This window comes from Spinacia oleracea, chromosome 3, assembly GCF_020520425.1.
Source record: "Spinacia oleracea cultivar Varoflay chromosome 3, BTI_SOV_V1, whole genome shotgun sequence".
NCBI classification, from domain to species: domain Eukaryota; kingdom Viridiplantae; phylum Streptophyta; class Magnoliopsida; order Caryophyllales; family Amaranthaceae; genus Spinacia; species Spinacia oleracea.
The window spans coordinates 29464349-29488283 of record NC_079489.1 but is presented as its reverse complement, the minus strand read 5'-3'; the positions used below and the strand labels follow the sequence as shown (position 1 = coordinate 29488283).

The 23935-nt window shown below is 34.9% G+C and overlaps 1 protein-coding gene, 1 long non-coding RNA gene and 1 other non-coding gene across 4 annotated transcripts; 2 read left to right on the top strand and 1 right to left on the bottom strand.

The window, feature by feature from the left end:
• Window positions 1–2180: 2180 nt before the first annotated feature.
• On the bottom strand, window positions 2181–13533 carry LOC110796911 (uncharacterized). Of its 2 annotated transcripts, none has more exons than XM_056840032.1 (8): window positions 13235–13533; window positions 12730–13146; window positions 10484–12408; window positions 10140–10403; window positions 9962–10048; window positions 2870–2969; window positions 2701–2767; window positions 2181–2393 (listed from the first exon to the last, which is right to left on the bottom strand). In XM_056840032.1, the coding sequence occupies exons 1-8, from the start codon at window positions 13317–13319 to the stop codon at window positions 2297–2299; spliced, it is 3042 nt and encodes a 1013-aa protein (XP_056696010.1). In that variant the 5' UTR covers window positions 13320–13533; the 3' UTR covers window positions 2181–2296. The 2 variants fall into 2 exon arrangements, 1 of the variants encoding a protein (XP_056696010.1); XR_008930260.1 differs by lacking the exon at window positions 2181–2393 and adding an exon at window positions 3343–3437 and having other exon boundaries at window positions 2728–2767.
• An 84-nt stretch (window positions 13534–13617) lies between these two features.
• Window positions 13618–13689, top strand: TRNAP-AGG (transfer RNA proline (anticodon AGG)). The gene has a single exon. It is a non-coding gene; the product is annotated as a tRNA-Pro (tRNA).
• A 5975-nt stretch (window positions 13690–19664) lies between these two features.
• On the top strand, window positions 19665–21607 carry LOC130469203 (uncharacterized). Its single transcript, XR_008929605.1, has 3 exons — window positions 19665–19925; window positions 20052–20081; window positions 21377–21607. It is a non-coding gene; the product is annotated as an uncharacterized lncRNA (long non-coding RNA).
• The last annotated feature ends 2328 nt before the right edge of the window (window positions 21608–23935 follow it).

Sequence of the window (23935 nt, the reverse complement as noted above, 5' to 3'; positions counted from 1 at the left end):
AAAAAGAAGGGTCTGATGTGCCTAGACTACAAGAAGCGCAAAAGCGCTAGGAACCGTAGAAGCACCGAAGCGCTAGGAAGCGCGCGCTTCTTGTATGTCGCTAGGCTTCGGCTGGCAGAAGCGTTTTGCTGTGAGCTTCTGAGCTTTAAGCGCAAAAAAGCGCGCTTTTTAAAACTAAGGTGGAATGAAGAGACAAGCTACCTGCAACATTTTGCACACATGTATCAAGGAATAGCCAGCTTTGGTTAAGTAATCAGGTGCTGAGAGCTCGATACAGCCATCACTCCCCAAGGAATAGCACTAAACCATGTTGCTTCCCTGAGGTTCATGTTTAGTATATGCATTCCAAGGCCTAGAGAACCAATCAATACAAGTTGAAATAGATGCCTTTAAAGAACATAGTATATATTATAAATAATGCTTACAGTTTGAAATAATAGGCGAAGCCCACCCGGAAATAAATAATAAAAGTTCAAAAGTTCAGAAAATATGGAGAAAATATGGGAAAAAAAGATGGAAAAAAAAAAAGAGAAATCAAAACGATGAAAGAAATATTCAGAATCTGACGGGAGAAATCCAGCGAGAAGGCTAGAGAAATCCGGCTACAGGAGAAAATTGCACTAGGGCTTTCAAAAACTTCCCAAATATTCGCTTTTCAAAAAAAAGAAATCATGTGATACTTTAAAAAAGAAGATTAGAGTCACGTGGCTTTATTTTGTATAAAAAAGAAGGGTCTGATGTGCCTAGACTACAAGAAACGCAAAAGCGCTAGGAACCGTAGAAGCACCGAAGCGCTAGGAAGCGCGCGCTTCTTGTATGTCGCTAGGCTTCGGCTGGCAGAAGCGTTTTGCTGTGAGCTTCTGAGCTTTCGGGCTTTAAGCGCAAAAAATCGCGCTTTTTAAAACTAAGGTGGAATGAAGAGACAAGCTACCTGCAACATTTGCACACATGTATAAGGAATAGCCAGCTTTGGTTAAGTAATCAGGTGCTGAGAGCTCGATACAGCCATCACTCCCCAAGGAATAGCATTAAACCATGCTGCTTCCCTGAGGTTCATGTTTAGTATCTGCATTCCAAGGCCTAGAGAACCAATCAACACAAGTTGAAATAGATGCCTTTAAAGAACATAGTATATATTATAAATAATGCTTACAGTTTGAAATAAATAAGCATCCGCGACAGGAGAACAATATATCCCTGATAAACATAGCAAAATCACCAAAATTGGAAACAAAACATAGCTTTTAGCCACTGGCATGCAAGCTCTTCAAATACATAAACCAAATTTATTACACCTGCAGCATCTAAGCTCAATCCCCAAAAACCCAATAAATTTGGTAGCTTTAATATCGATAATTACAGCACTTTTGCTGTATTTCTACAACAAAATAGTAATTTTTAGTCACTTCAGTCATTTTTAACCTAAATATCAAATTACCAGCAAAAATCAAAAAAACCCAAATCTGACTCACAGAAAAGATGAACATAGAATCATATAAAGCATTAAAACAACAAAAATTCCCAAAAATTAATCGATCCAGATATTGATTCATTTTATAGCTCGATCGACGCCGTTTTTCTCATAAATCATAACATATAGTAGTAGAAAATACACCCAATTAATTAAAGATGAATAGAACTAAATTAAATAATTAAAATTAAGAACTGAAAAAGTTTGTTACCTTAATCTCTAGGATTGAAGGAGGGAGAAAAGAAAGAACGATGTTGTTTTTGGGATTTTCTACAATTTCTTTAAACGACCCCTTCTAGATTAACGTAGAAGCGATAAGGAAAGAGAACATTGGCAGCATGTGGCCATGAACTTCGCCAGCGGGGGAAGGAGGACGAGCAGAGGCGCGGCGGCAGCGCGGAAGAGAAGGGCAAGGTACGAATGCGAGTGTGTGCTGTGAAGTTTCTGCTGAGGGGAAGGAGGAGCGGGAAAATGAGAAACTTGTTTAGAAACCTTTTGTTTTGTGCTGCGTTTATTTTTAGAAACCTTTTGTGCTGCTCTTTTTTAAACAAGCAACACTCTTGTTTTCTAAAATGAGCAGCACTTGTGAAAATGTAGTTTTATTTTAGTGCCCTCGAGTGCTGCCTTTTTACTAAATGAGCAGCACTTGGCGAGTTTTCTACTAATGGCTCGGTTACCTCGCCTAAATTTCTATTATGAGACATGAACAAAGAATCAACAAATAGATTTCAACTTGAACAAACAAAGCGAATTAACTACTTACATCAGATGGCTACACAAACATGCTAATGGAACAAGTATTTACAAGTACATAATCAGGGAATACTACTTAGTTTTGGTCACACGAAGGAATTGTTCTCCACCCTTCTTCAGCCATAACGTTGTGCGTGTTTTCTTTACATGAGCCACAAAGAGACGATATCTGGAAGAAGAAAAAAAACACAATATATTCAAATAGCTAAAAGGCATTCGAACTGAAGAACCTTTAAACTAAATTCAGAATGGAAACTAAAATTAAAAGGGCATGTTCTTGGCCTTCTTGCTATATTGAACGGGCAGACCCACCAAGTAGACAGAATTTGTTGCAGATACTTTAGAGTTTAGAGTCAAGCCAAATTCACAACAGTTACTGTTTTCTTTTTCTTCCTTTCTCAATAATTGACAATAATTCACAGACTACTTTTAGACTTGAATTCTTTAGAAGAATACAATTACATAACAAAATTTACCTCTCGTATTCCAGCCTCTGGGTGATAATTCCATTCAGTAGCAGCTCTGAGCTATAAATTGCAATTCCTGCAAATAATTATCACACTTATCAGTAAATTCGAATCTCTTTCACTAAGCTATCCACAATTTTTGCAAATGACACAAAAAAGTTAAGTAAAAAGTTCTAACCTTTTTCCAACAGCGGGACACAGACTTCAAAATCTTCTTCACAAGATATAACCAACAGGTCATCGATATTAGATACGGATCTGCCCATCCTTTCTACAGCCTGGAAAACATTCATTGTCGAAATTTAGTAAATCTTCCAATATAAATGTGGCCATATGACATGAAAAGTAGAAACTGTATGCAAAGCACTTAATAGAAAGGACAAAAAAATAAACCCAATTATAAGCAGCTTAATGATTGAGCAAGCACAATCAAGCGAAAGAAAATTTTGATCCAAAATATACATATTGTGCCCTAGACTTATTATACCTCTAATGCAAAGCTACTCTTCAATTCTGCTGACAGATATGGTATAAGTACGGAATATTAGAAAGCCTTCTCGATGGATGTGGATGATCAGATCCTCTTATATATTATATGTTATTAGAGTAATGGCTGTTGTGTTAAAGTAACTTGTGGGAATAGCAACTTACAGGCAGCCTGAATAAGTTGGTTATTGCATCAAAGACATAATATCATAAGTCTGCCGATTCCAATCAGACCCTCATGCTTTTGCAATATTCTCTCTCTAGAAAAAAAAACATTTTGAAAGTATTTAAGTAAGTGTGATGATCCAACAATAAATAATCACAATAAGTATATCATAATACGACTGGATTCCTTTGTCTCACTTGTTGTCAATAACAAGAAATATCTACAGGTAAAGATTAAAAAAGCTGTGATAAACTAGAGGATGTAAAGACATTAGTCTCAGGATAAATCAAGAATGTATTTTCCTGAAATTGATAGACCACGAAACCATCAAATTTCTAATATGATAGAACTCCGAGTATCCTTTGAGTCCATAGTAATGGAAGTGACACATTGGATAGTTTTTAAGCAGGATGCAACTATGCGTTGTTGTCTCAGGAGGAGAAATTACTCATTACTCATTTGCTATGCAATAACTGGTTCAACGGAATCCATACTTAAGGCACGCTTTTCCCCTTGTGCTAGGAAGGAAAGTCATCAATTCATATACCAAGCTCAGCTGCTCAGCTTATTATGAACATTGGTAAACTATTCATCTGCATTACAGGGCGAGATGATAGGTGGTGACGTTATTATGAACATTGGTAAACTATTCATCTGCATTACAGGGCGAGATGATAGGTGGTGACGTTATTATGAACATTGGTAAACTATTCATCTGCATTACAGGGCGAGATGATAGGTGGTGACGCTGTGTCATCCAACAAGAGCTGGAGGATGAATGAAAGACCACCATTGGTAGAAGAGGTCCAAGAAGACTTTAGAGACATCCTAGAGATGAAGATCATTATATCAAGTTTCAGCATTATGACTATGAAGGTATCTTAACCCACTTGAATACTTAGATTGGGCTAGAACTTAGAACTGCAAATGGCATACTTGATCATAATAGCTATTAAGGTGATAAGCGGTGTAATCTTGGCATTGTAAAATTACGAAATACACTTATTTGTGGTTTGTTAATCAGAAAATCAAATAAAGGAACGGAATCTAAAATAGCCTGATCTCAGGCAAGTCTCTGTGTCTATTGATAAACACAGAAGGGCATTTGAAATGTTAAGAATATTGTGTGACTTGCAAGATATCACAAAACTTCTTTCCCAAAGACTTGATTCGTAGTTTGCCACCTAAGAACTAAAAACTTGTTTTTAGGAATACTTTCGACGAAGCTCCAAAAGTATATTAACGAAAGATTTAGTTACAAACTTAAACTCTGTTATGTTTACCTTATTTCCATTTGTTTCAGGAAAAATAAGGGTTAACCAAGTACAATATATAACCAAAATAAGTTTTGAATTTTTGATAAGTTCAGATAAGTTCAAATATGTTCAGATAAGATAAGTTCAAGAAAAATAATTGAAAATCAGGTGAAAAAACGCACCCTTAAAGCTAATGCAAAAAGAAGGTGATGAATGCAAAATAGCTTTCAAAACATGAAAAAAAAATTGCGGTCGCATTCGCGGTAACAGTCACGTTGTCGCTGAAATCGCTTGTAACGGTTAAATAGAATGGATCGCGGACTTTGCCACGTGAATTTGATAAAAAAAATCACACGAGTCATTTTTTAGCCTTTAAGCTCATATTTTATATATGTATGTCATTGTCAAAACTATCGTAAATGCTCTATATAGGACACTATATTTAAAATACAAAAATTTTATTAATTATTAAGTAATATGATTATAAACTGTTAATATATTTGACTAGGAGTATAAAATATTTAATTCAACTAACTAATACATTGAATTAATTAGCTAAGACAATCAGACTGAATCCTTTGAAGGTTTAATTTATCTTACGGCACTAATTACATTAGAAAAAACCAAATGAATTAGCTAAATAAATTACAAATAAGTAAAATGAACATGAACATGAACGAAAATAAGTTGGACAGCTGGAAGATTCCTTTGTTAAAAAGTTTATAAATTAATTGCCAAAAAAATTAAAAAAATAAATGAAGGGAGACGGCTGGAAGTTTCCTTCCCAAGAGAGACAGGGAGTCAGAGACTACTCTAGGTAGTCGGTACTAAGCTACTGAGTACTTACTACTACAGTACTATCATCTTCTTTAATCTTCATCTTTCTTTCAAAATCTAATTTCTCTTTCCTTTTTTCCTTTCAAAGTTTCAGATCTTCATCCTTCACTAATATTTTATTTATCAAGTTATCTACAAATCGACATGCAATGACTAAAAATATCTACAACACCGAAGAGACGGCATCAACTAAATAAACTCATGAATTACACAACGAAAAATTCAGGTATGTTCTTCAACGACAATCAAAATTGTTCATCTGATAAAAACCGCCAAAGAACCATTCAAAGAACGGTTCATAACGGTGTAACGGAAATGCGCTGAGTTTTGTGTGAATTCTATTCAACTATTATGTAACGGGGTTTCTTGGAACGGTGGGTCTGAAATCCGTTACAAATCGGGCGTTCTATAACTGAACAGGCGAGTTCTGTTTCCATGTTTCAAAACCAAACATGACAATTCATCTCAACAGGTAAGGCAAGATGGAGACGATTGGCTAAGTTTATGAGATGAGAACTCAATAGGTAAGGCAAGATGGAGACGATCCATCTTAGCCTACCCCTATCGGCATCACCCATACATGAGTCATGGGTTCACATCATTTTACAAGAAATTCCTGAAAACGTTTAGCCACACAATAGCTAGAAATTGAGCAAAGCTCCCAGTTTAACTCTCTCTAGTGTTGACAAACCATTCAAAAATATTACGTGACTGGAAATGAATAAGAGTTATCCTCATACAAGGTGCTCAACCAATCACCTACTAATAGTAAGAAAAAGATGGTCCACATAATTATTACACCTTAGGATAAAAAATTTCTCGTAATTGTTCGCATTTATGATTAATGGGCTCAGTATTGTTTGTTTGAGTCCTAAAAGATTGTGCTTAAACCAATCACCTACTTTCTTTTTCGAGGGAAAACCTACCACCAACTAATAGTAAGAAACGGATGGTACCCAAAATTATTACACCTTAAGATTAAAAAAATCCTAATTGTCCCCATTTATGATCAGTTGGCTTATTATTGATTACTTGAGTCCTAAAACACTTCTGCTTTATGCTTTTCTTGAAATATATCAATGCTTCCAACAAGCTCGAAGTGGGGCATGACAAATGAATAATTTACTTCAATTCTTTACATTTTGTACGAAACCTCTTTCTACAAAGAAGAGTATTGTGGTAGCAGTTTCTCTTTCTACAAGAATTGTAAACTTGTCGTACTTAGTGTTAAAGTACCTAAGCTTGCACAAAACAAATAAATTTAGGGAAATTCTACATGGTAACTTTGTGTTTCACGAAATTCTATATGGTGGATAAAAAGTTTGATTTTCTAAAGTGTTCCTGTACGAAATTGCAAAACACTAAACGTGACGTTATAAATTTAGGTGAAATTTACCCAAAGAGATCCCATCGTTCTTATGTGCTACAAGAAGATTTCACCAAAAGAAGAAACAAATGTGCCATTCTATACGTTCAGTGCCATTCTAATAATTCACATCGTACATTTTTGGCTACTTAGAAAAGTTCTCCAAAAAAATTCCCCAAATGAATGTCCGAGTAAAGGAGAATTAGCGAACTTTTTGGTTGACTAAGACCCTTAAATGCAAGAACACTTTTATTGGCACAAGACAGTATGGGGACTAGTGGGACATTCTTACATCAAAAGACCCTAAAGTTATTATAGAAGACTTTTAATGGCTAAAGGTGTTAAAAACATCAATTCTATATGTACCGCATATCAATAGTTTAAGAACCACCACAGATTCTCTTACCATCTTGAATTGTGGTTGGAGAGAGCATAGAAAGGACTTTATTATTGCATTACCTCATGTACAACAAAGGCCAGAAAGTCCAACCACAAAAAAAAGCATTTGTTTAAGATTGAGCATCACCACTTTGTTAGTTTGTTTGATGTCCTGGGATGGATAAGGTTTCCAGTGTGGCCACGATAGTTTACCATGAGATAGTCAAACACTATGGAGTTATGAAAAATATTGAGTAACATGAAATTTCAAAAGTTTTGTTATATTGTAGGAAGGCTTTTTAAAAGCTTATTAATACTCATTATTCTTTAATGCCTTCCATCCCCGTCTAAACAATAGTCCAAAGGACGTGAGCAATTAAATCATGATATATTGAGTAACATGAAATTTCAAAAGTTTTGTTATATTGTAGGAAGGCTTTTAAAATATTATTAATACTCGGTTATTCTTTAATGCCTTCCATCCCCGTCTAAACAATAGTCCAAAGGAAGTGAGCAAAATCATGATAACCTTAGTTTGAGTAAGCATATGTGGAATAGGGACATCAAATGTTCTCAGAGTTCAAATTGCTTACAATTGATATCCTCTTTCCCAAGGAAGAAAAATACAGCTAGGTCTATCATCCTTTGTGGCAATAGAACCCGTGATTTTATATACACATAGAGACATTATACCTAAAGTGCTTACCAGATGTCTCTTATTAATACAACAAGTAAAACTACCTACTCCTTTTGAGTTTGTTTATAGTCTCTCCTCGCATCCAATTTTATTTGGTGCCTTACTTCCCAAAAGTGAGATCATCGTTAAAGTTAAGTATTATATTGAAACCAAGATGAAGTTTCCATAGGTCACGAGAATAATCGAAAAGGGTTATATGATCTAATGTGGTTGCAGGCTTGCAGCTCCAATTAAAATAAAACAATCCCTTCCAAGTGCAAAGGAAAGCTCAATCCTCTCCAATGGCCCCTTTGAAATACTGAAGCGAATTGATAAAGGTGCTTACAAGCTAAATGTCCAATGGCCCCTTACAAACTATATGATGTACTTGTTTCACATGACGCAATGTGACATGACACTAAAATCCATGTTCAATACTTCAATCATATAAATGGATAAAGTATGTATTCACACACCACTTTGCTCCATCCTCCTCTTCCTTTTGTATCTCGTAGCTCCTCTCTCTTCTCTCCTAAGAATTTCAATCTTCAAACTTCTCTTTCCTTCTTTTCTCTCCTTGTGGAGAAACGGAGGAAAAGATTTGTAAACAAAATATTACAATAATATCGGGAAGATGGTTATTATTATTGGTAGTCACTTATTTAGGCAAAAAGTTTTTTAAAAAAATTAACTAGTACACATAATGCTTTAATAAGTACTCCGTATCGTTATTTTGATCTACTAACTTTTTTTGCTTTCTTTTTAAATCTCCTTGTCTTTCGAGATGGCTTATATTTATTATTTTCTTCCTTTGAGTAAACAACTGTAACTTAACAATATACACGCGTTGTCATATTATAATATCATGCAATAGATAATACTTTTTATACGTTGGGTCCCACAACCCATGTCCAAATTTCGTAAACAAATCCCCAAGTCCTAAAAGTTGGGCATTGATGTGTATCCAATACCCATACTAACGCGGGAGCATATTCTTTAAAATATTCATAGGTTGAATGATGTAAATTGTGCGCAAAGATGGATATTGAGGCTTGTGTTCACAACTTTTGGATCAAACCTCTTACTTCTTATCTACGTTAAGTCTATTAACTACTCCCTCCGACCCACATTACCCGTTACCTTCATCATTGCACACAGTTTTTTAGGTAATAAGTGATTGTTTGGTTATCAATTGTTATTTTATTGAAAAAGTAGATGTGATAGGAGCCAATATTTAATTGAATGAGAGAAGATGTGAGGACCAAACTATTGTTAGTGGGAAAAGAGAGACTATAATAATGATGGGTCATTCCTAATTTGGAAGTGTAACAAGTAATGTGGGACGAATGAAAAAGGGAAGTGTAATAAAGTAATGTGAGACAAAGGAGTATTCAGAAATTGAGCTAAGCATTTTACAAGTTGATCAAGGCTCGAAAGAGGCTTGCAAGACAACTGGATGAAATGGAATACATCAAGGTGGATGCCCCAAATGCTATTGACAAACGAATAATTGTGGAGCAATTATAAGGCACTTGGGCTAGTCAAACACAAAATTGTATGAAGATCCTGAGCAATTTGCAGTCTGCATTGCCCAATGGATATTTTGGCTTGATTTTTGCTCTAAATGCTTATTTCCTTCATCTTTAGGACCTAATGGTTGTAATTAAGAGTAAAGCAGGGTTCTATCCTCACTATATAAAGGAATTGAGATGTAAAAGCTCCTTCAACTTGGTTGGTCATTAATTGAAAGATTGCTCTCTACTCTACTTATTTTCTTTTGTGGATTATAACACAGTGACTATATTATACTAATGTTTGAAAATTGATCATATCGAGTTGCTTTATACTGAGTTCATATGCTCATCCTAATTAGCCTTAAGCACAAAAACCCAAAAGTTCTTTTCCAAATTCCTTGAGCTTTTTTTTATTTAGTACCTACGTCAAAAGCTTCAGCGTGATAAGACATAGTCTAGCATTCACCTTACAAATAAAGACCAACACAGAATAGCCATGCCGTATTGAAACAAATATAACTACAGGGGAAAATTCTCTTTTTAAGGAGCTGTGCAGACAAAGCAGCACTGTGGCAAGTGAAATTTGTGTACCTGGCCATGAACTGCCTTAACCAAGCTCAAAATTACTTCTTTGCCAGGCTTCGCATTTGGAGTAATCAGAACTCTTTTACCCTGCAGGTCAATACCAAATAAGTAAACAAGTCTGGTGTAGATTTACTTTTTCTGGCACAAGAATAAAATTTTAAAATGACACTAAACTTGCCTCCAGAAGAGGGTAGCGACTTGCACGTGCCAATGACCCTGGCATGCTGAAACCCAGCTCCTTTTCCTTCTTGGCATCTCGGAGGATATAATTTTTCTCATCAATGAAACAGTTAGATTGCCCACAGCTCTCAAGCCACAAATGCGTCACAACAGGTTTCGCATAAGCAATAGCTTCTAACATGTTTCTTGTGCGTGCAAACATATCAGCAACAAAGTGTGTGGCTTCCAGAATTGAAGATGCCACTGAAACACCAAAACGAGACAAAATCTGCAGCAAGATTGGCACACATTTGTAGCTAATGCTATTCAACTCGAGCCTAAACACCAGGGTCCATAAGAAAAGCATACCTTCTTCTGCTGCCTAATGGTATCATCATCCAAGTGCCGGCTAAACAAAACACGAACACTATTCATATCTCTTCTCCGCCTCAAACCTTTAAAGGGAGAGCTGCCTCGCTGCTCATTGTCAATTAAGCTGTTGAATTCTTTCTTGAGGGATAAGCTCTTTTTACAAGATGGTGTATGATATCCGTCACCCATGCAAATGGGCGAAACTGCACTTGCAGGAGTTCTTAAGTTAATAGGGGTAGTATCCGCTTGGTTAGACGATTTTTGCAAGTTTCCGGGCGATCCATGCATTGTTGCAGAACCTAAGGTTCCTTTGGCAGGAGGGGAAGCCGCATTCTGCTTCTTGGAAGACAACTGGCGATCATCTTCTGATGTTATTCGACAGGAAAATAGACCTTCCTCATCTTGCGAAATTTCTGCACACTGAGTAGTGCTTGATCTTGCCCTTGTCCGTCGAGCAATGGATTCCATATTGATTTCCAGGGCCCTGTCAGCACTCCATGTATACCTTTTCTCCCCACTTCTATGGTCCAGGCTAGAGGTACACTGAATGTCTCCTGTTCTACAACTCGGCCCATCAACCTTGCTACAGTCAGCCGCAGTAATTCGTTCCAAACTCTCGTTAACACTCAATGGACCTATTTCAGATGATTTCCTCCTATTCTCTGCCGAAAAGTTATTTATACTTGACCTTTTCTGTTTCGCCTTAGTGTTAATTAGGCCAACATCAAACTTCGCCATGGTGGGTTGTCCACGTGTCCTGATAGTCCTTTTACTTCTGGATCTAGTAACAACTCCTGCTGCAGAAAGTCGCGCTCTTTTCTGAAGAGAAGACCATTGATTTGAAATATCATTTTTCACAGCTTCTTTTTTATTCTGGTCTCTCTCACTATGACAACCCTTATCAGCCATACCAATATCACTATCCACAAATGCAGTTACAGCTGCCAATGCCTCCATAGCTTCAGCGGCCATTTGAGTGTCAATTCCAACATTATGCATATCCACTGATTGAGCATTATGCACTGTTGCTAATGTCTCTTGACTGCAGGAACCCAAACCTAATTGCCCGCTTGAGCAATTATACTTTTTCTTTTCCAGATCCACGTCTTTGATTTTACAGTTCCCTCCACCATTTATCGACTTTAAATCAGAACGAAAAGAGCCTGTATTGGAGTCATTTAGATTTTGCTTCTTTTTCACATTTTGTAACTTCCCGAGAGATTGATGTCCTCTCAGTTCACGATGTTGGAAACTCCGTAGTTTTGGATGAGATTTAGGGGTCCCATAAAGTACTTCTTTCTTCTTAATGAAAAAATCACCACCTCCTTCGTCCTCAAGGTTGTCATCCCATTCATATACTGAAGTTTCAGCATGAGTGCTTTTACGAGTAGCTTGTTGAGCGATGCTCTGTGCTCCTTTTGCAATGGCACCAGGACTTACAAATTCAGCAACAGCATTTTTACGCTTTACACATTCATCTGACTTGAACTCATTAACGTTTAGGAATCTGTCAACAAATTCAAGAGCATTAGCTTGTGATAGTTCTCCAGGCTCCTGGGAATCTACATAACTCAGTCCTGCCACATCGTTATCAGAAGAAGGAAATTGAGACGAGCCTTCCCTTCTATCACTGAAGTAATCATCAGATTCTATTTCAGCAACATCTTCATCCATAAAAAGTTTACGCGCCAATGATCTGGCAACGTTGCTTTTATCTCCATCACTTAATCCTTCCTTTCCATATTTTTCTATATCATTTTCTCCACCAACAATCTCAGCAATTGATTTTCTGTCATTATCATCAAACGGGTGAAGTTCAGAAGTTCCACTGTCAATATTCTTTACAGCTGCTTGACGTGCTGCAAGACCAGCAGCTCGTAAAGAAGCTGTGCGAACAGAAGCAAATCCTTTTCTTACAGGACCTGAAAAAGGGCTCAATCAAGGAAAAGAAATGTAGTTAGAATAAATAAATAAAATGCAGTAAATAAAAAATACTAGTAACTCTTGCAGGACCAGTCACAAATCTGTTGACTTTTCACAATCAGGGAAAAGGAATTTGCAGCACCATACACCACCTTAATGTTAGAATTCCAGAAACCAATTTATAAGCAATTTACCTTCACTGGCATAACCATAGCTCATACACAATGAGCCAGTGAGGCAATGCATCACAAAAACAAACAACCCCTTTCATGAATTCATGATCATGCAGGTGATAAACAGTGGAAAATAAGTAGGCTAACCGGAACTTTGTGCTACATCATCTGAATGCATAGCTCCTCCATCCTGTTGATGACAATTTGGAGTTTCCTTTTCCTCAAAGACACTTGTTTGGTTGCCATTTCTCCCTTGTAACTCAACATCAATTGAACCCATTGGAGAGGATTTCATATCACTCGTGTACTCACAACCTTCGCCATCAGATATATCTAACAGCTGAGTGTCCATATGCTGAACACAATCATCCTCGTCATCTTCCATCACTTGAGTTTCTCCAGAAAGTTCCATAATTTGTGTCTCGTCGTCGAAACCTAGAGGTTGTGTTTCCACATCGAAATCCATAACTTCTGTGTCAAACTCGTCATGAATCCGAAATGTGTCTTCATAAGGAAGAGTATTTCCAAACATTTTATCATCACAAACAGGAACCTTATTTCCACCTAATATCAAATTCAAAAATCAGAAACCCTAATAGACGATATAAATTAAATTTGAAACGAAACTAAGAAAAAAAGGCGGCAACTTTACCAGGCGAAGAAGAACCACCGACATTTAGATTCAAATTCTTGATAATTGGTCTACTTTCATGGTTACGAGTTCGACAAGACCCCATACCGCTCCACTAAAAACTAGTTAAATCCTTAAAACTAAAATCAATAAACCCTAACCTCGAGAACATCGAAGAACAATCAAATTAGGGTTTGAAAAGTAGCAAATTGGAGAGAGGAGAAAGGGAGAGAGAAGAGAGGGAGATAGGAGTGTAAAACTGCAAAGCGAAGAAGAAGAAGAACGAGAGTGTTGCCGCGGTGGGATGGTTGAGCACTTGAGGAAAGATTTTGGAGGGAAGGTCGTAAATAAATAGTGTCCTTAATTAAATTAATGATATTATTTATTAATTAGGATTAAGCAAAGGGCATTTGGTCTAGTGGTATGATTCTCGCTTAGGGTGCGAGAGGTCCCGAGTTCAATTCTCGGAATGCCCCCGTTTATTGAAGTTTTTTCTTTTATTTGCTAAAAATAAAATTGTATATGGATATCCATAAATATTACTGATATAGAAAATTAAAAAAAAAAAATGATACATACTTTTATTATATTTTACAAATATTACATAAACAAGCATATTATGCAAACTATTTTATTTTATTGTAGAATGTACCCATACATAAATATTACTGCTATAGAAAATTAAAAAAAAAAAAAAAAGATACATACTTTTATTATATTTTACAAATATTACATAAACAAGCATATTATGCAAACTATTTTATTTTATTGTAGAATGTACCATACTTTCATTGTATTATATTAGTCTTATATGCACGCGATGTTTGCGAATATAAGAAACATATTTGTGTTATGTCATTTTAAATATGAAATTAAATGTAAAAAATATAATATAAATGCGATGCGTGGAATATAAGAAACATATAAGGTAGATAGAGCCGAACGGTTGTCATTATATTCTTTATTCTATAAGTGTGAATGGTATTTTAGTAATCCAAGGGGACACCAAAAGTGGATTTACTAAAATAACCTCACCTTTTCACTTATATAATATAGATTATTGTAGAATGTACCCATACTTTTATTATATTTATACAAATTTTACATAAACAAACCTATATATTATGCAAACTACTTTTATTTTATTGTAGAATGTACTCGTGTTAATGCACGTGATTGATTGTTATTAGGGTGGAGGACTACATGGTTACATGAGAAGTTAGTAGGCTAGGTATTTAAGAAGTTTTTTTTGTTATTTTGAGAAGTTAGTAGGCTAGGTATTTAAGAAGTTTTTTTTTGTTATTTTGAGAAGTTAGTAGGCTAGGTATTTAGGAAGTTTTTTTTTTGTTATTTTGAGAAGTTAGGTATAACCTCGTCTTTTTCAACTAATGTTCTCAAAAAAAAAATCATTTTTCTTATTACATGCTAAACATTGCACTAACCATTTTATCAAACGTTCATCGAATTTAATCTCAATTCGTCCCTTATGTAATTGCGCTCTATTGAAAGCTCGTAATTTCCTAAAACCAAACAACATTGGTAAAGTTTATGAGGACTCTATCAAATTCATTTCACTTCGTTATTATTATCGTGATTAAGTACATTTAATTCATGTTTTTTATAATATTTGAAATCGTTTAACATGTGCTTTAATGTGTAGGTACAAATTCGATTATCTAAATGATTACTAACATTGTTTTTTTTTAGGTTTTAATACACGAATTCGTGTGTGTCATTTATTATTAGTGTAATTAACTCAGTTGCATTTTGTAAGATTTAATTAACACACGAATCGTGTAATTATTCAATATGTATTAATCGCTTTATTCGCGTAATTAATTATGAGACAAATATTCACGTAGGTATCCAGCGCCGCCCCAGCTTCTGGCGGGCCACACTGGATTCCAAAGTGTTGCACCTGGTACAGGCGCGGGTCGTCGACTTCTGGCGTTCTATGCTGGAAGATGGTGGCCTTAATTTGCATGTCACGAGGCTGAATGTTTCCTCATCTATACAATAAACGCTAATCTTTTTCTTAATTATTTTGCAGGTACAATTTATTAAGCTAATTATCAATTTGCACTTAATTGTGTAATTAATCTTATTTATTAAGACTAATGTGTGTTTTGTAGGGAGCGATAATTAGGAGTAAGGGTTTCTCGTAGGATCGGTTGTGTGCGCCAGCACTACGCTTGATCCATCGAGGCCCGCTAGCTTATGGTGTGGCCCGCTGGAATCCAGCAATGTGCCCTGGGATCTGGTTGGTTACTTTGGACTCGGCGTGAACCCCTGTTTTGTCGCTCATGTTTGTGGCTAAATTCGAATTAATGTTCGAGTTTAATTAATTTATTTATGTATATTTTTTGTATATATATATATATATATATATATATATATATATATATATATATATATATATATATATATATATATATATATATAAACATAAATATATATATATAAACTTTTATTTTATTTTATAGGTTAAGGTAATTCAGTATGCACGATATGCATATATAATTAATATTAAGATGTCCATGTCTAACTTGGTTTTTTTTGTAGCACTGTACTAAAATTATGCAATTCGTGTACTCCCTTCGTTCTTGAATGTTAGTCCTCTTTCCGTATTGAGTTATTTTTTTTGTTAGTCCCTTTTGGAATCTTTCCTTATGTGTCCAACATTTATCTCCATTATACCCTTGTAAATATCTAAATTACCCACTTGTTTACTCCCAATTAAATCTTTATCCCTATCTCCATTATACCCTTGTATTTATTTCTTAACTCTTCTTTTTATTTATTGTGAATAATATATTCTAACCTTTGTTTTGTAGAATGTATTTTAATTCATTTAACCATGTCATATTATCATGATTGCATCATTCTTTATGTGGGTTATAACTTTTTGTGCTAATTAAAGACTTGTTAAACGCATCACGATTTATAAGATAAAGTTTTAATTGGTTTCCAGGTTTTTAATGAATTATAATACCAAGTGATCACCATCATTTAGTTTACATGTTAAATGAACCAACTTAGTTCTTTAATGTTAGGACTTTAAATTAATTTTTGTAGGCTTAATTGTTGCATTACCAATTGTTATGTGAATCAGATAGAGACCGAAAATGGGTGGGTTGATACAATATCGACCTATAACCTTGTCCCCGTATCAATCTTTGGTTTATGACCATTTTGGAGTCAAGTTCTCTTAGAATTTGATATATTAGAGCCTTTATATGGATATGTCTCTAAACAGTTTGTCCATAAATGTCCTTTGTCAAATTCCACGTAAAGGTTTATGGATTCCCCAGGCATATCCATAGACAACTCTCTACTTTGGCCCATTCATTTACCCATTCGCAAACAAGTTAAACCCTACATTCATTAGTCAAAGTCGCCTTTCAAAAGGCGTCCTACGAGGATTAGACCTCATGGGATAGGGGCGTGAAATGACCTCTACATATGCACTTCTGCTTTATTCTATTTTTGGCAATCATTTCTTACCAATTTTTTCCATAATAATTACACCATTTTATCATCTCCCTCTTTCTTACCCACTATTACCCATTAATTTATTACATCTCTCTTACTTTTTCACCTTTTCCTTACGCACAATCATTACTGGTCGAAATAAGAGTCCATAGTAAATGGGTGAAAAAAAAGGGGGATGGGGTATATTGTTTAGTTGCAAATTATTCACATCTCATAGCAAATGAGGGGGTGGATAATTGGAAACATCTTAGTGAGAGACTTAAACAAAATGAGAATAGTGTTGAGCATATGACTAATATGATTATTTGGAATGAAGAAAAATTAAGACTAAACACGAATCAATGAATTGACAAAGATTTGCAAGAATGGATTTCAAAGGAAAGAGAACGTTGGAGACAAGTTTTGATCAAAATAGTACTTCCTCCATTCATTTTTACTCGCAACGTTTGTCACTTTCACGCATGCCAATTCACAACTTTGATCATTAATATCTTTAATTCTCTTTAACAAAAAATTATAAAAAGTTAATATTTTGAAAATACACATTAAGACGAATCAAAAAAGATCGCACATGACAATGTTTTATCTTATGTATAAATCACCAACATTGGTCAAAGTATAATATGTGAATAGTGTAAAAATCACAAACGTTGCGAGTACTAAAATCGGAGGAAGTAAATTTGTTGTGAAATGTCTTTCAAGAAATAATTGTTGTTTCGTGATCCTAATGAAAAACTTTATGAGAATAGTAATGGTACTTTTTTGGTGGGCAGTTGAAATGATTGCTGAATTTTATTTGATAATGCAAGATGTTAGACGTATTCGAAGCCAAGAAATTCACCATCACTATACCCTGCTCATAAATTTCAAAACGAGATGATTTCTTATTTAACCCTGAAGTGTTAGAACTGCCATAATAAGGATCGTTAAAAGGGAAAAATATTTCTCTGTAATCCTTAAATGTACCCGCCTGATGTGAGCCATCAAAAACAAATGACTATGATAGTATGATGCTTAAATGTATCAAATAATAAAATAAAAGTAGAGGAGTTTTTCTTAGAGTTCTTAAAAGGAGATGATACATTTGGATTAGGGCTTTTCAATAAATTGTTAAATATGTGCAAGTCCCTGGATTTAGATATTGATAACGTGAGGGATCAAGGTTATGATAATGGTTCTAATATAAAAGGAAAACACCAAAGGGTTCAAAAGAGATTACTTCTTGAAATAAATCCAAGAGCTTTATATTTGTCATGTGATTGTCATAGTCTAAAGCTTACTTTATCCGGCATGGCACATTCTTGCACTAAAGCTATTTCTTTTTTTAGGAATTGTTCAACGCATATATACATTATTTACAAATTCTACTAAAAAAAGGAAAATTTTAGTTGACAATGTTATGGGTTTACCTTTTTTTTTTTTTTGGTAATACTCGATAGGAGAGTCGAATCAAAAGTGTTAAAGTTGTTAGATATCAAGCACCTCAAATCAGATTAGCTTTGTTAGAATTGTATGATTTTAGTGGTGATGATGCCAAGCCAAAAACTGAAGCGGAAACTAATTTTCTTATCAAAATCTGAATTTTTGCCTGGCATGGTGATTTGGTATGAGATTTATTTGCTATTTAACATTGTGAGTAAGAAACTGCTATCTAAATCTATGTGCATTGGAGCTACAATGAAAAAAGTGGGAGATGTATGTCATATTTTTAGAAATATATAAATAGATTTTGAATCTAGCATGAATATTGTCAAAAACCTTGCATTTGATATGAATGTTGAGCCAACACTTCCAACAAAACGTCAAATCATTAGAAGAAGACAATTCGATGAGGATGATAATGATGATGAAGAAATACAATCACCCGAAGAATCTTTTAGAGTTGATTGTTTTCTAGTGGTTGTTGACATGCATGGCTATAACTTCTTTGAAAAATAAATTTGAGGAATTAAAGGGTTTTGAAATTGTTTTTAGATTTTTGTTTAATAAAAAGATTGAAATATTTGGATAATGATAAATTAAGAAAATCTAGTCCAAATTTTAAGAATGTATTTTTTCATAATAATTTTTTGAATGTTGATGTAGATGATCTTTTTTAAGAATTGATGTTTTACTTGTAAATGAGTTGATCTCAGCATCAGAATTATCAAGTTTGTCAAAGCTGCAAATTGTTATCCAAATGTTTCAATTGCTTATCGAATCCTTTTAAAATTTTCAGTGACTGTTGCATTTGGTGAAAGAAGTTTTTCGAAGTTAAAATGATTGAAAACCTATTTGAGATCGTCGGTGTTGCAAGAAAGGTAGAATGGTCTAGATATTTTATCGTAGAGAAGGAAATGATATAGCATATTGTTGTAGACACTATTATTAGTGATTTTGCATCGAGAAATGTCCGAAGACAACGTTTTGTAGTATGATCATTTTAGTACTTGATTTTTAAGTTTTAGTGTGTTTTTTCCTTCTAGTATGTCATTTAACTTTTTTTTATTAGACCTTTTGATTAATTATTGTAATAAAAAGTTCCATTTCGAAGCGAAAAATTACATATAGTTACAAATTTTGTACTTTACCTATTAACTAGGGCCCTAATTTGTTATATCTCTATTACATAAGGGAAGAGTTGAGTTTAATTTGGTAATCCCACTTTTGGTGTCCCCAATGTAAAATACTAAAATATAATTAACGCTACTTGCCGAGCCTATCGTGCCAATCGCGATTTGTATCCTCTCCCCCCCTCTCGCTTTTCTCTCTCCTCACTTTTTTCTCACCAAATCGCGTCCCAATCGCCGTCATTTCTAGGATTACACTTCCTCGCCGTCGTCCCTCACCAAATCGCGTCCCAAAGCAGCGCTAAGATAATATTTCTTCCTCTCTCTCTCTCTCTCTCTCTCTCTCTCTCTCTCTCTCTCTCTCTCTCTCTCTCCCTCTCTCTCTCTAGCTGAAGAATCATGAGTTTGAATTAGTCCGTTTCTACCAAATTTCTGTCAAATTGTTCTTAATGGATTTGATTATGATCTTTTTCTTTAAATCTGCACATGCTTTGGCATTTGATTTGTATTTATAATTGGTATTTGATTTGTGTTTTTAATAAGGTGCTCAAACCCTAATAGAGGAATATTTAGGCTTTGTTCGAGAAATTTTATTTATTTGTGCGATTGAAGAAAAAAATGGGTTAGATCTAGTACTCTGAGAAGTACTTCGATGATACTTATGAATACAGGTATGGATTTTGAATTTGAATAATAAAATATTTGGGGATTTTTTTTCCTGTTTTGATGATTAATTATTAATTAGGATTTTTTTATTAGGTGTTGAAAATTTATTTTCGTTTTGTGATTATTTTCAGGCATGTAGTTCATTTACCGTGAAGCTTATGGTAATTTGTTAAATTTTGTTTCTGGATTTTGAAATTGATGAGATTTTTGTTTGTTTGATTGATTGGCTTTTGGGGTTTGGTTATTTGATGGGAATGGTAGTTATTAAAGAAAATATGTATGGTGTTTTTTGCAGTATCTTGTGTGAAAAGAGGCATAAAAAGACTATGTTGTAAAAAGGATTTGATCCAAGGTCGTGGGTAGTGATATCTAATAGAAATGAGGATCAATTTGGTTTTGATCCGAGGTCTTGGGGAGTAATGATCAGGAAATAAGGGTCAATTAGAGTTTGATCTGAGGTATTGGGTAGCAATAATCAATGCAAATGGTGGAAGGAATTGAGTATCATTTTGGCTTCTAGGTGCAATTTTCAGAATCATGTGACTAGATAGTAATCAAATTTGTTTGATTTTGATGGTTTATCTCTCAACTACTCAACCGCATTGTTTAATTTGATGTGACTGATTATTTGTTATTACTGACTTAGTGACTTTCCAGCTTTATGATTAGAAATGTATTTTACACACCTAAAAAAGAATATGAAACTTGTTTCATTTGGATCCATCAATTGATTTCTTTTATGGAAGTTACCCATGATTTAGCAGTTTGTCATTGTTTAGATGGAACTAATTTTGTTTCAATTGATCCACATTACGGATTTTCGGGTGAACTCGATCGAACCAACTGTCACAAGCATGAGTAGGCCAACTCTAGGAGAGCTAATATATGATTGACTTTGGAGTGGGGAATAGGATAATTATTTCATGTGAATCAGTGAATTTCAACGATATATGGTAATGGGTTGAATTGCAATATATAAAACATAATTACAATCCAATGGTGTGAAATCTTAGATGAATTTTTTTGAAAGATATATTTGAAACCCAATGGTGCAAAAATATTTTAATTGACTAGGTAATAGTTAATATCATAATTTTGTAAGTATTTGAGACCCAACTGTTTTAGAAACGCTGACTACCAACATGAATTTACCATTTTGATGCGAGCGATGGTCAATGCTTTTAACTATTCGGAAGCGGTGCATTGTTCTTTTCATTTTATATTATAGTGTCCTAAAAGGTTTGTTGATTGTAATACTTCTTTGCCGGTCTAGAGTTAGACTATGTACGGATGTCCTCTGAAGCTGAATATGAGAAGTTATGTTGCTTCTTTAGGTTTCCTGACATCATGTATAATTCTGGTTGATTAGAAATATGTATAAACGTATAATATTTCGTGTACTCGATTGTTGTGAACTAATTTTTTTTAATTCTTTCTTCCTCTGTCTTTTTTAAAGGTTCTCAAAAGGAACATTCCATAGGAGAAATACATGACGACCAAGTTGATCACTGGGATAACCCTTAAACTTTTAAAGCGTTATAATTAACAGGAAACCTGAGAACCAGAGAGATTCCTTGATGGATGATGTAATTTTTCATCTTTGCTTCTTTCTCAAAGTATAGGTTGTTCAAGAATTTTAGCTTCAGTCTTTTTGTCAAATGTATCCAGTGACACATAATCTCTTTTAATTTTGTTGTGATCTGTCATGGCCTACCCCGTTCCTAACTATATAATTTCTATTGAATGTTCGTATGATTATGATCATCATAGATTCATAAAAGAGGCTTCATTACTCTTTTAATTATAATCGGAATAAACCTATTCAATATTGAAACTTTTATTCTCCTTCTAAATGTGGTTTTTCGAGATTTTGTACCTTACTCATTTTATCACGATATATATCTTCACATGATATATGGGTTCCTATCGTTCTAATTTCTGCTCACTCAGTTAATATTTCGATTTTTCTGTTTTTAACTAAATCTATTCTCTTATTTAATGAATTGAAGTGTGCATATAAGATTTTGTATCTTTCCATGTATCATTTCCCAACAAATTGATTTAATTTCTTCATTTTTGTAATAAGATTTAGATTCTTTCTCATGTAAAGGCATGAATACTTTGTTTCACTATTTAGATGTATGCTCGTATATTATAACCTTAATTTTTTTAAATATGAACTTTGTGAACAAATTTTTTATCCAATATTTATATTTAGTGTTAATAATACAATTTTAAGTTTTTTATATAATCCCGCACGCATCGCGTGCATATAAGACTAGTTGCGCATATATATGCAACCAAAACTCTAAGGACAAGTCTGCTTGGTGGTGAACTGGCGATGGTGCTTTGTCTTTGATTGATACAGGGAGAATAGAGAAGGGAGCGGTAGAAATAAAAATTTAAAACAAAAATTAATAAACATTTACCGGTTCTAAAGCTCAAAGATCATTTTAGATGTTTTGAGAAGAGAATCCTTATAGTTAGGATTATTCTATACTTCGTATTTCTGTAGTTGGGATTAAAATAAAAAGACATGCTACATTTGACATTATTATGGTTAAATTTTCCTATTATTTTCCTTCTCTTTATTTTTATCCTTTTACTTCTTTAGTTCTTCTTTTGATTTTTTTTTTTCATTTTTTTAATCAAAACACAAGTTGCTTTTTTTTAACAAGTTACTACTTGTAGACACCTATTGTCTCATCACTCGAGCAGGTGAGTAGAAGACTAACATTGGGAGGCTAGACACCCTCAAAGCAGCAGATTCAGGTGCATATCTCTTAGCAGCAATTCCCCACCAAGGAACTACCAACCGGATACAAGATCCAATCCTCGAGAGTGCGCAACGCCACTCATCCAGTTAAAGCTGGCCATACATCATGGGTCGCACAGTGAATCCCTTCCTATTATAGCTTGCCATGTTCTCTGGTGGTGCCACCAACATGAGTCTCTCCATAAGCCAGACCTTGGGCAAAATACAAGAAAGCAATTCAAAATTCAATGTTCAAAATACAAGTACAAATTTCAATATACAAGAAAGCTCCAGATTCTTACTTGGAGTAGCACCGGGCTTCCTGGCGGCATGGAAGAGGGGTTTGACTTCAGCATATCAAGGCCCAACAATGTCTTGCCAATCACAAGCGGCATTGGGTCCCTAACACAAACAAACTGCTCTACAATCTCAATTAGGGAGGCATCACCATTGCCAAACCCCTGCTTCGAAAAAAGGAAGCGAGTAAAGATACAAAAACTCAAAGCCCTCAAGCGGTAGACCTTGGGGGGATCAAGTCCAGCAAAGTAAGTGACAAGGAGGGAAAAATTCACCACTCGGACATTAAAACATCACTCAAAAGTGGGGGCTTCAAGCCCAAATATCTCTCAAAAGCTAAGAAAAAGTGTTCCTCAACACTAGGCAAGCAAGGCTCTATCATGAGGGGCCACCCCAGTATGGCACCGAACTCTTCAGGGACGGGACACACCTCGTTGTTACCAAAGCGGAAAACGTGGTGAATCGGATCCCAAGCCTCCAAAGTAGCGTGAATGAAATGCAAGTCATGCTTCACGAACCGGAAAGAGACGAGCACCCCAAGATGCATGCCATCCAACTCCTTTTTCTCCAGTTTGCCTAACGAACCAAGCCAAAAGTTCAAGGCATTTTCAAAGGATATAGCCATTTGCTTTCTTTTTGTGAAGAAGTAGAAGGTAAAGAAGAGCAGAGAAGGATTGGTGCAAGAAATGTGATCCGGAAAGCTCCCTATTTATACAAAAACCAGCACTTATGGTGGTACTCGAAAGGACCACCTGCGGTGGGCGCCATAGCCTGCGCCAGACGCAAGGTCTGCAAGAAGGACGAGCTCAACGCCCACTTTATGACTCCAAGTACACGCTCTTTATAGCTTTGGGCACTAGATCAACCCCAATAATTCATGCTGAAGATTCCAAAAGCCGAAAGCCACGCAATTTCAAGCAGTCCGAATCAATACCCGGGTCATTTTCAGGTCAATTTGTTCAA

Excerpts from the sequence above, each read along its gene's own strand:
- LOC110796911 (XM_056840032.1), bottom strand. The coding sequence starts at position 13,319 with ATGGGGTCTTGTCGAACTCGTAACCATGAAAGTAGACCAATTATCAAG. Across the intron at positions 12,409-12,729 it reads TGATGTAGCACAAAGTTCCG|GTCCTGTAAGAAAAGGATTT; the intron begins GTTAGCCTACTT and ends GCCCTTTTTCAG. Across the intron at positions 10,049-10,139 it reads GTGCAAGTCGCTACCCTCTT|CTGCAGGGTAAAAGAGTTCT; the intron begins CTGGAGGCAAGT and ends TTTGGTATTGAC.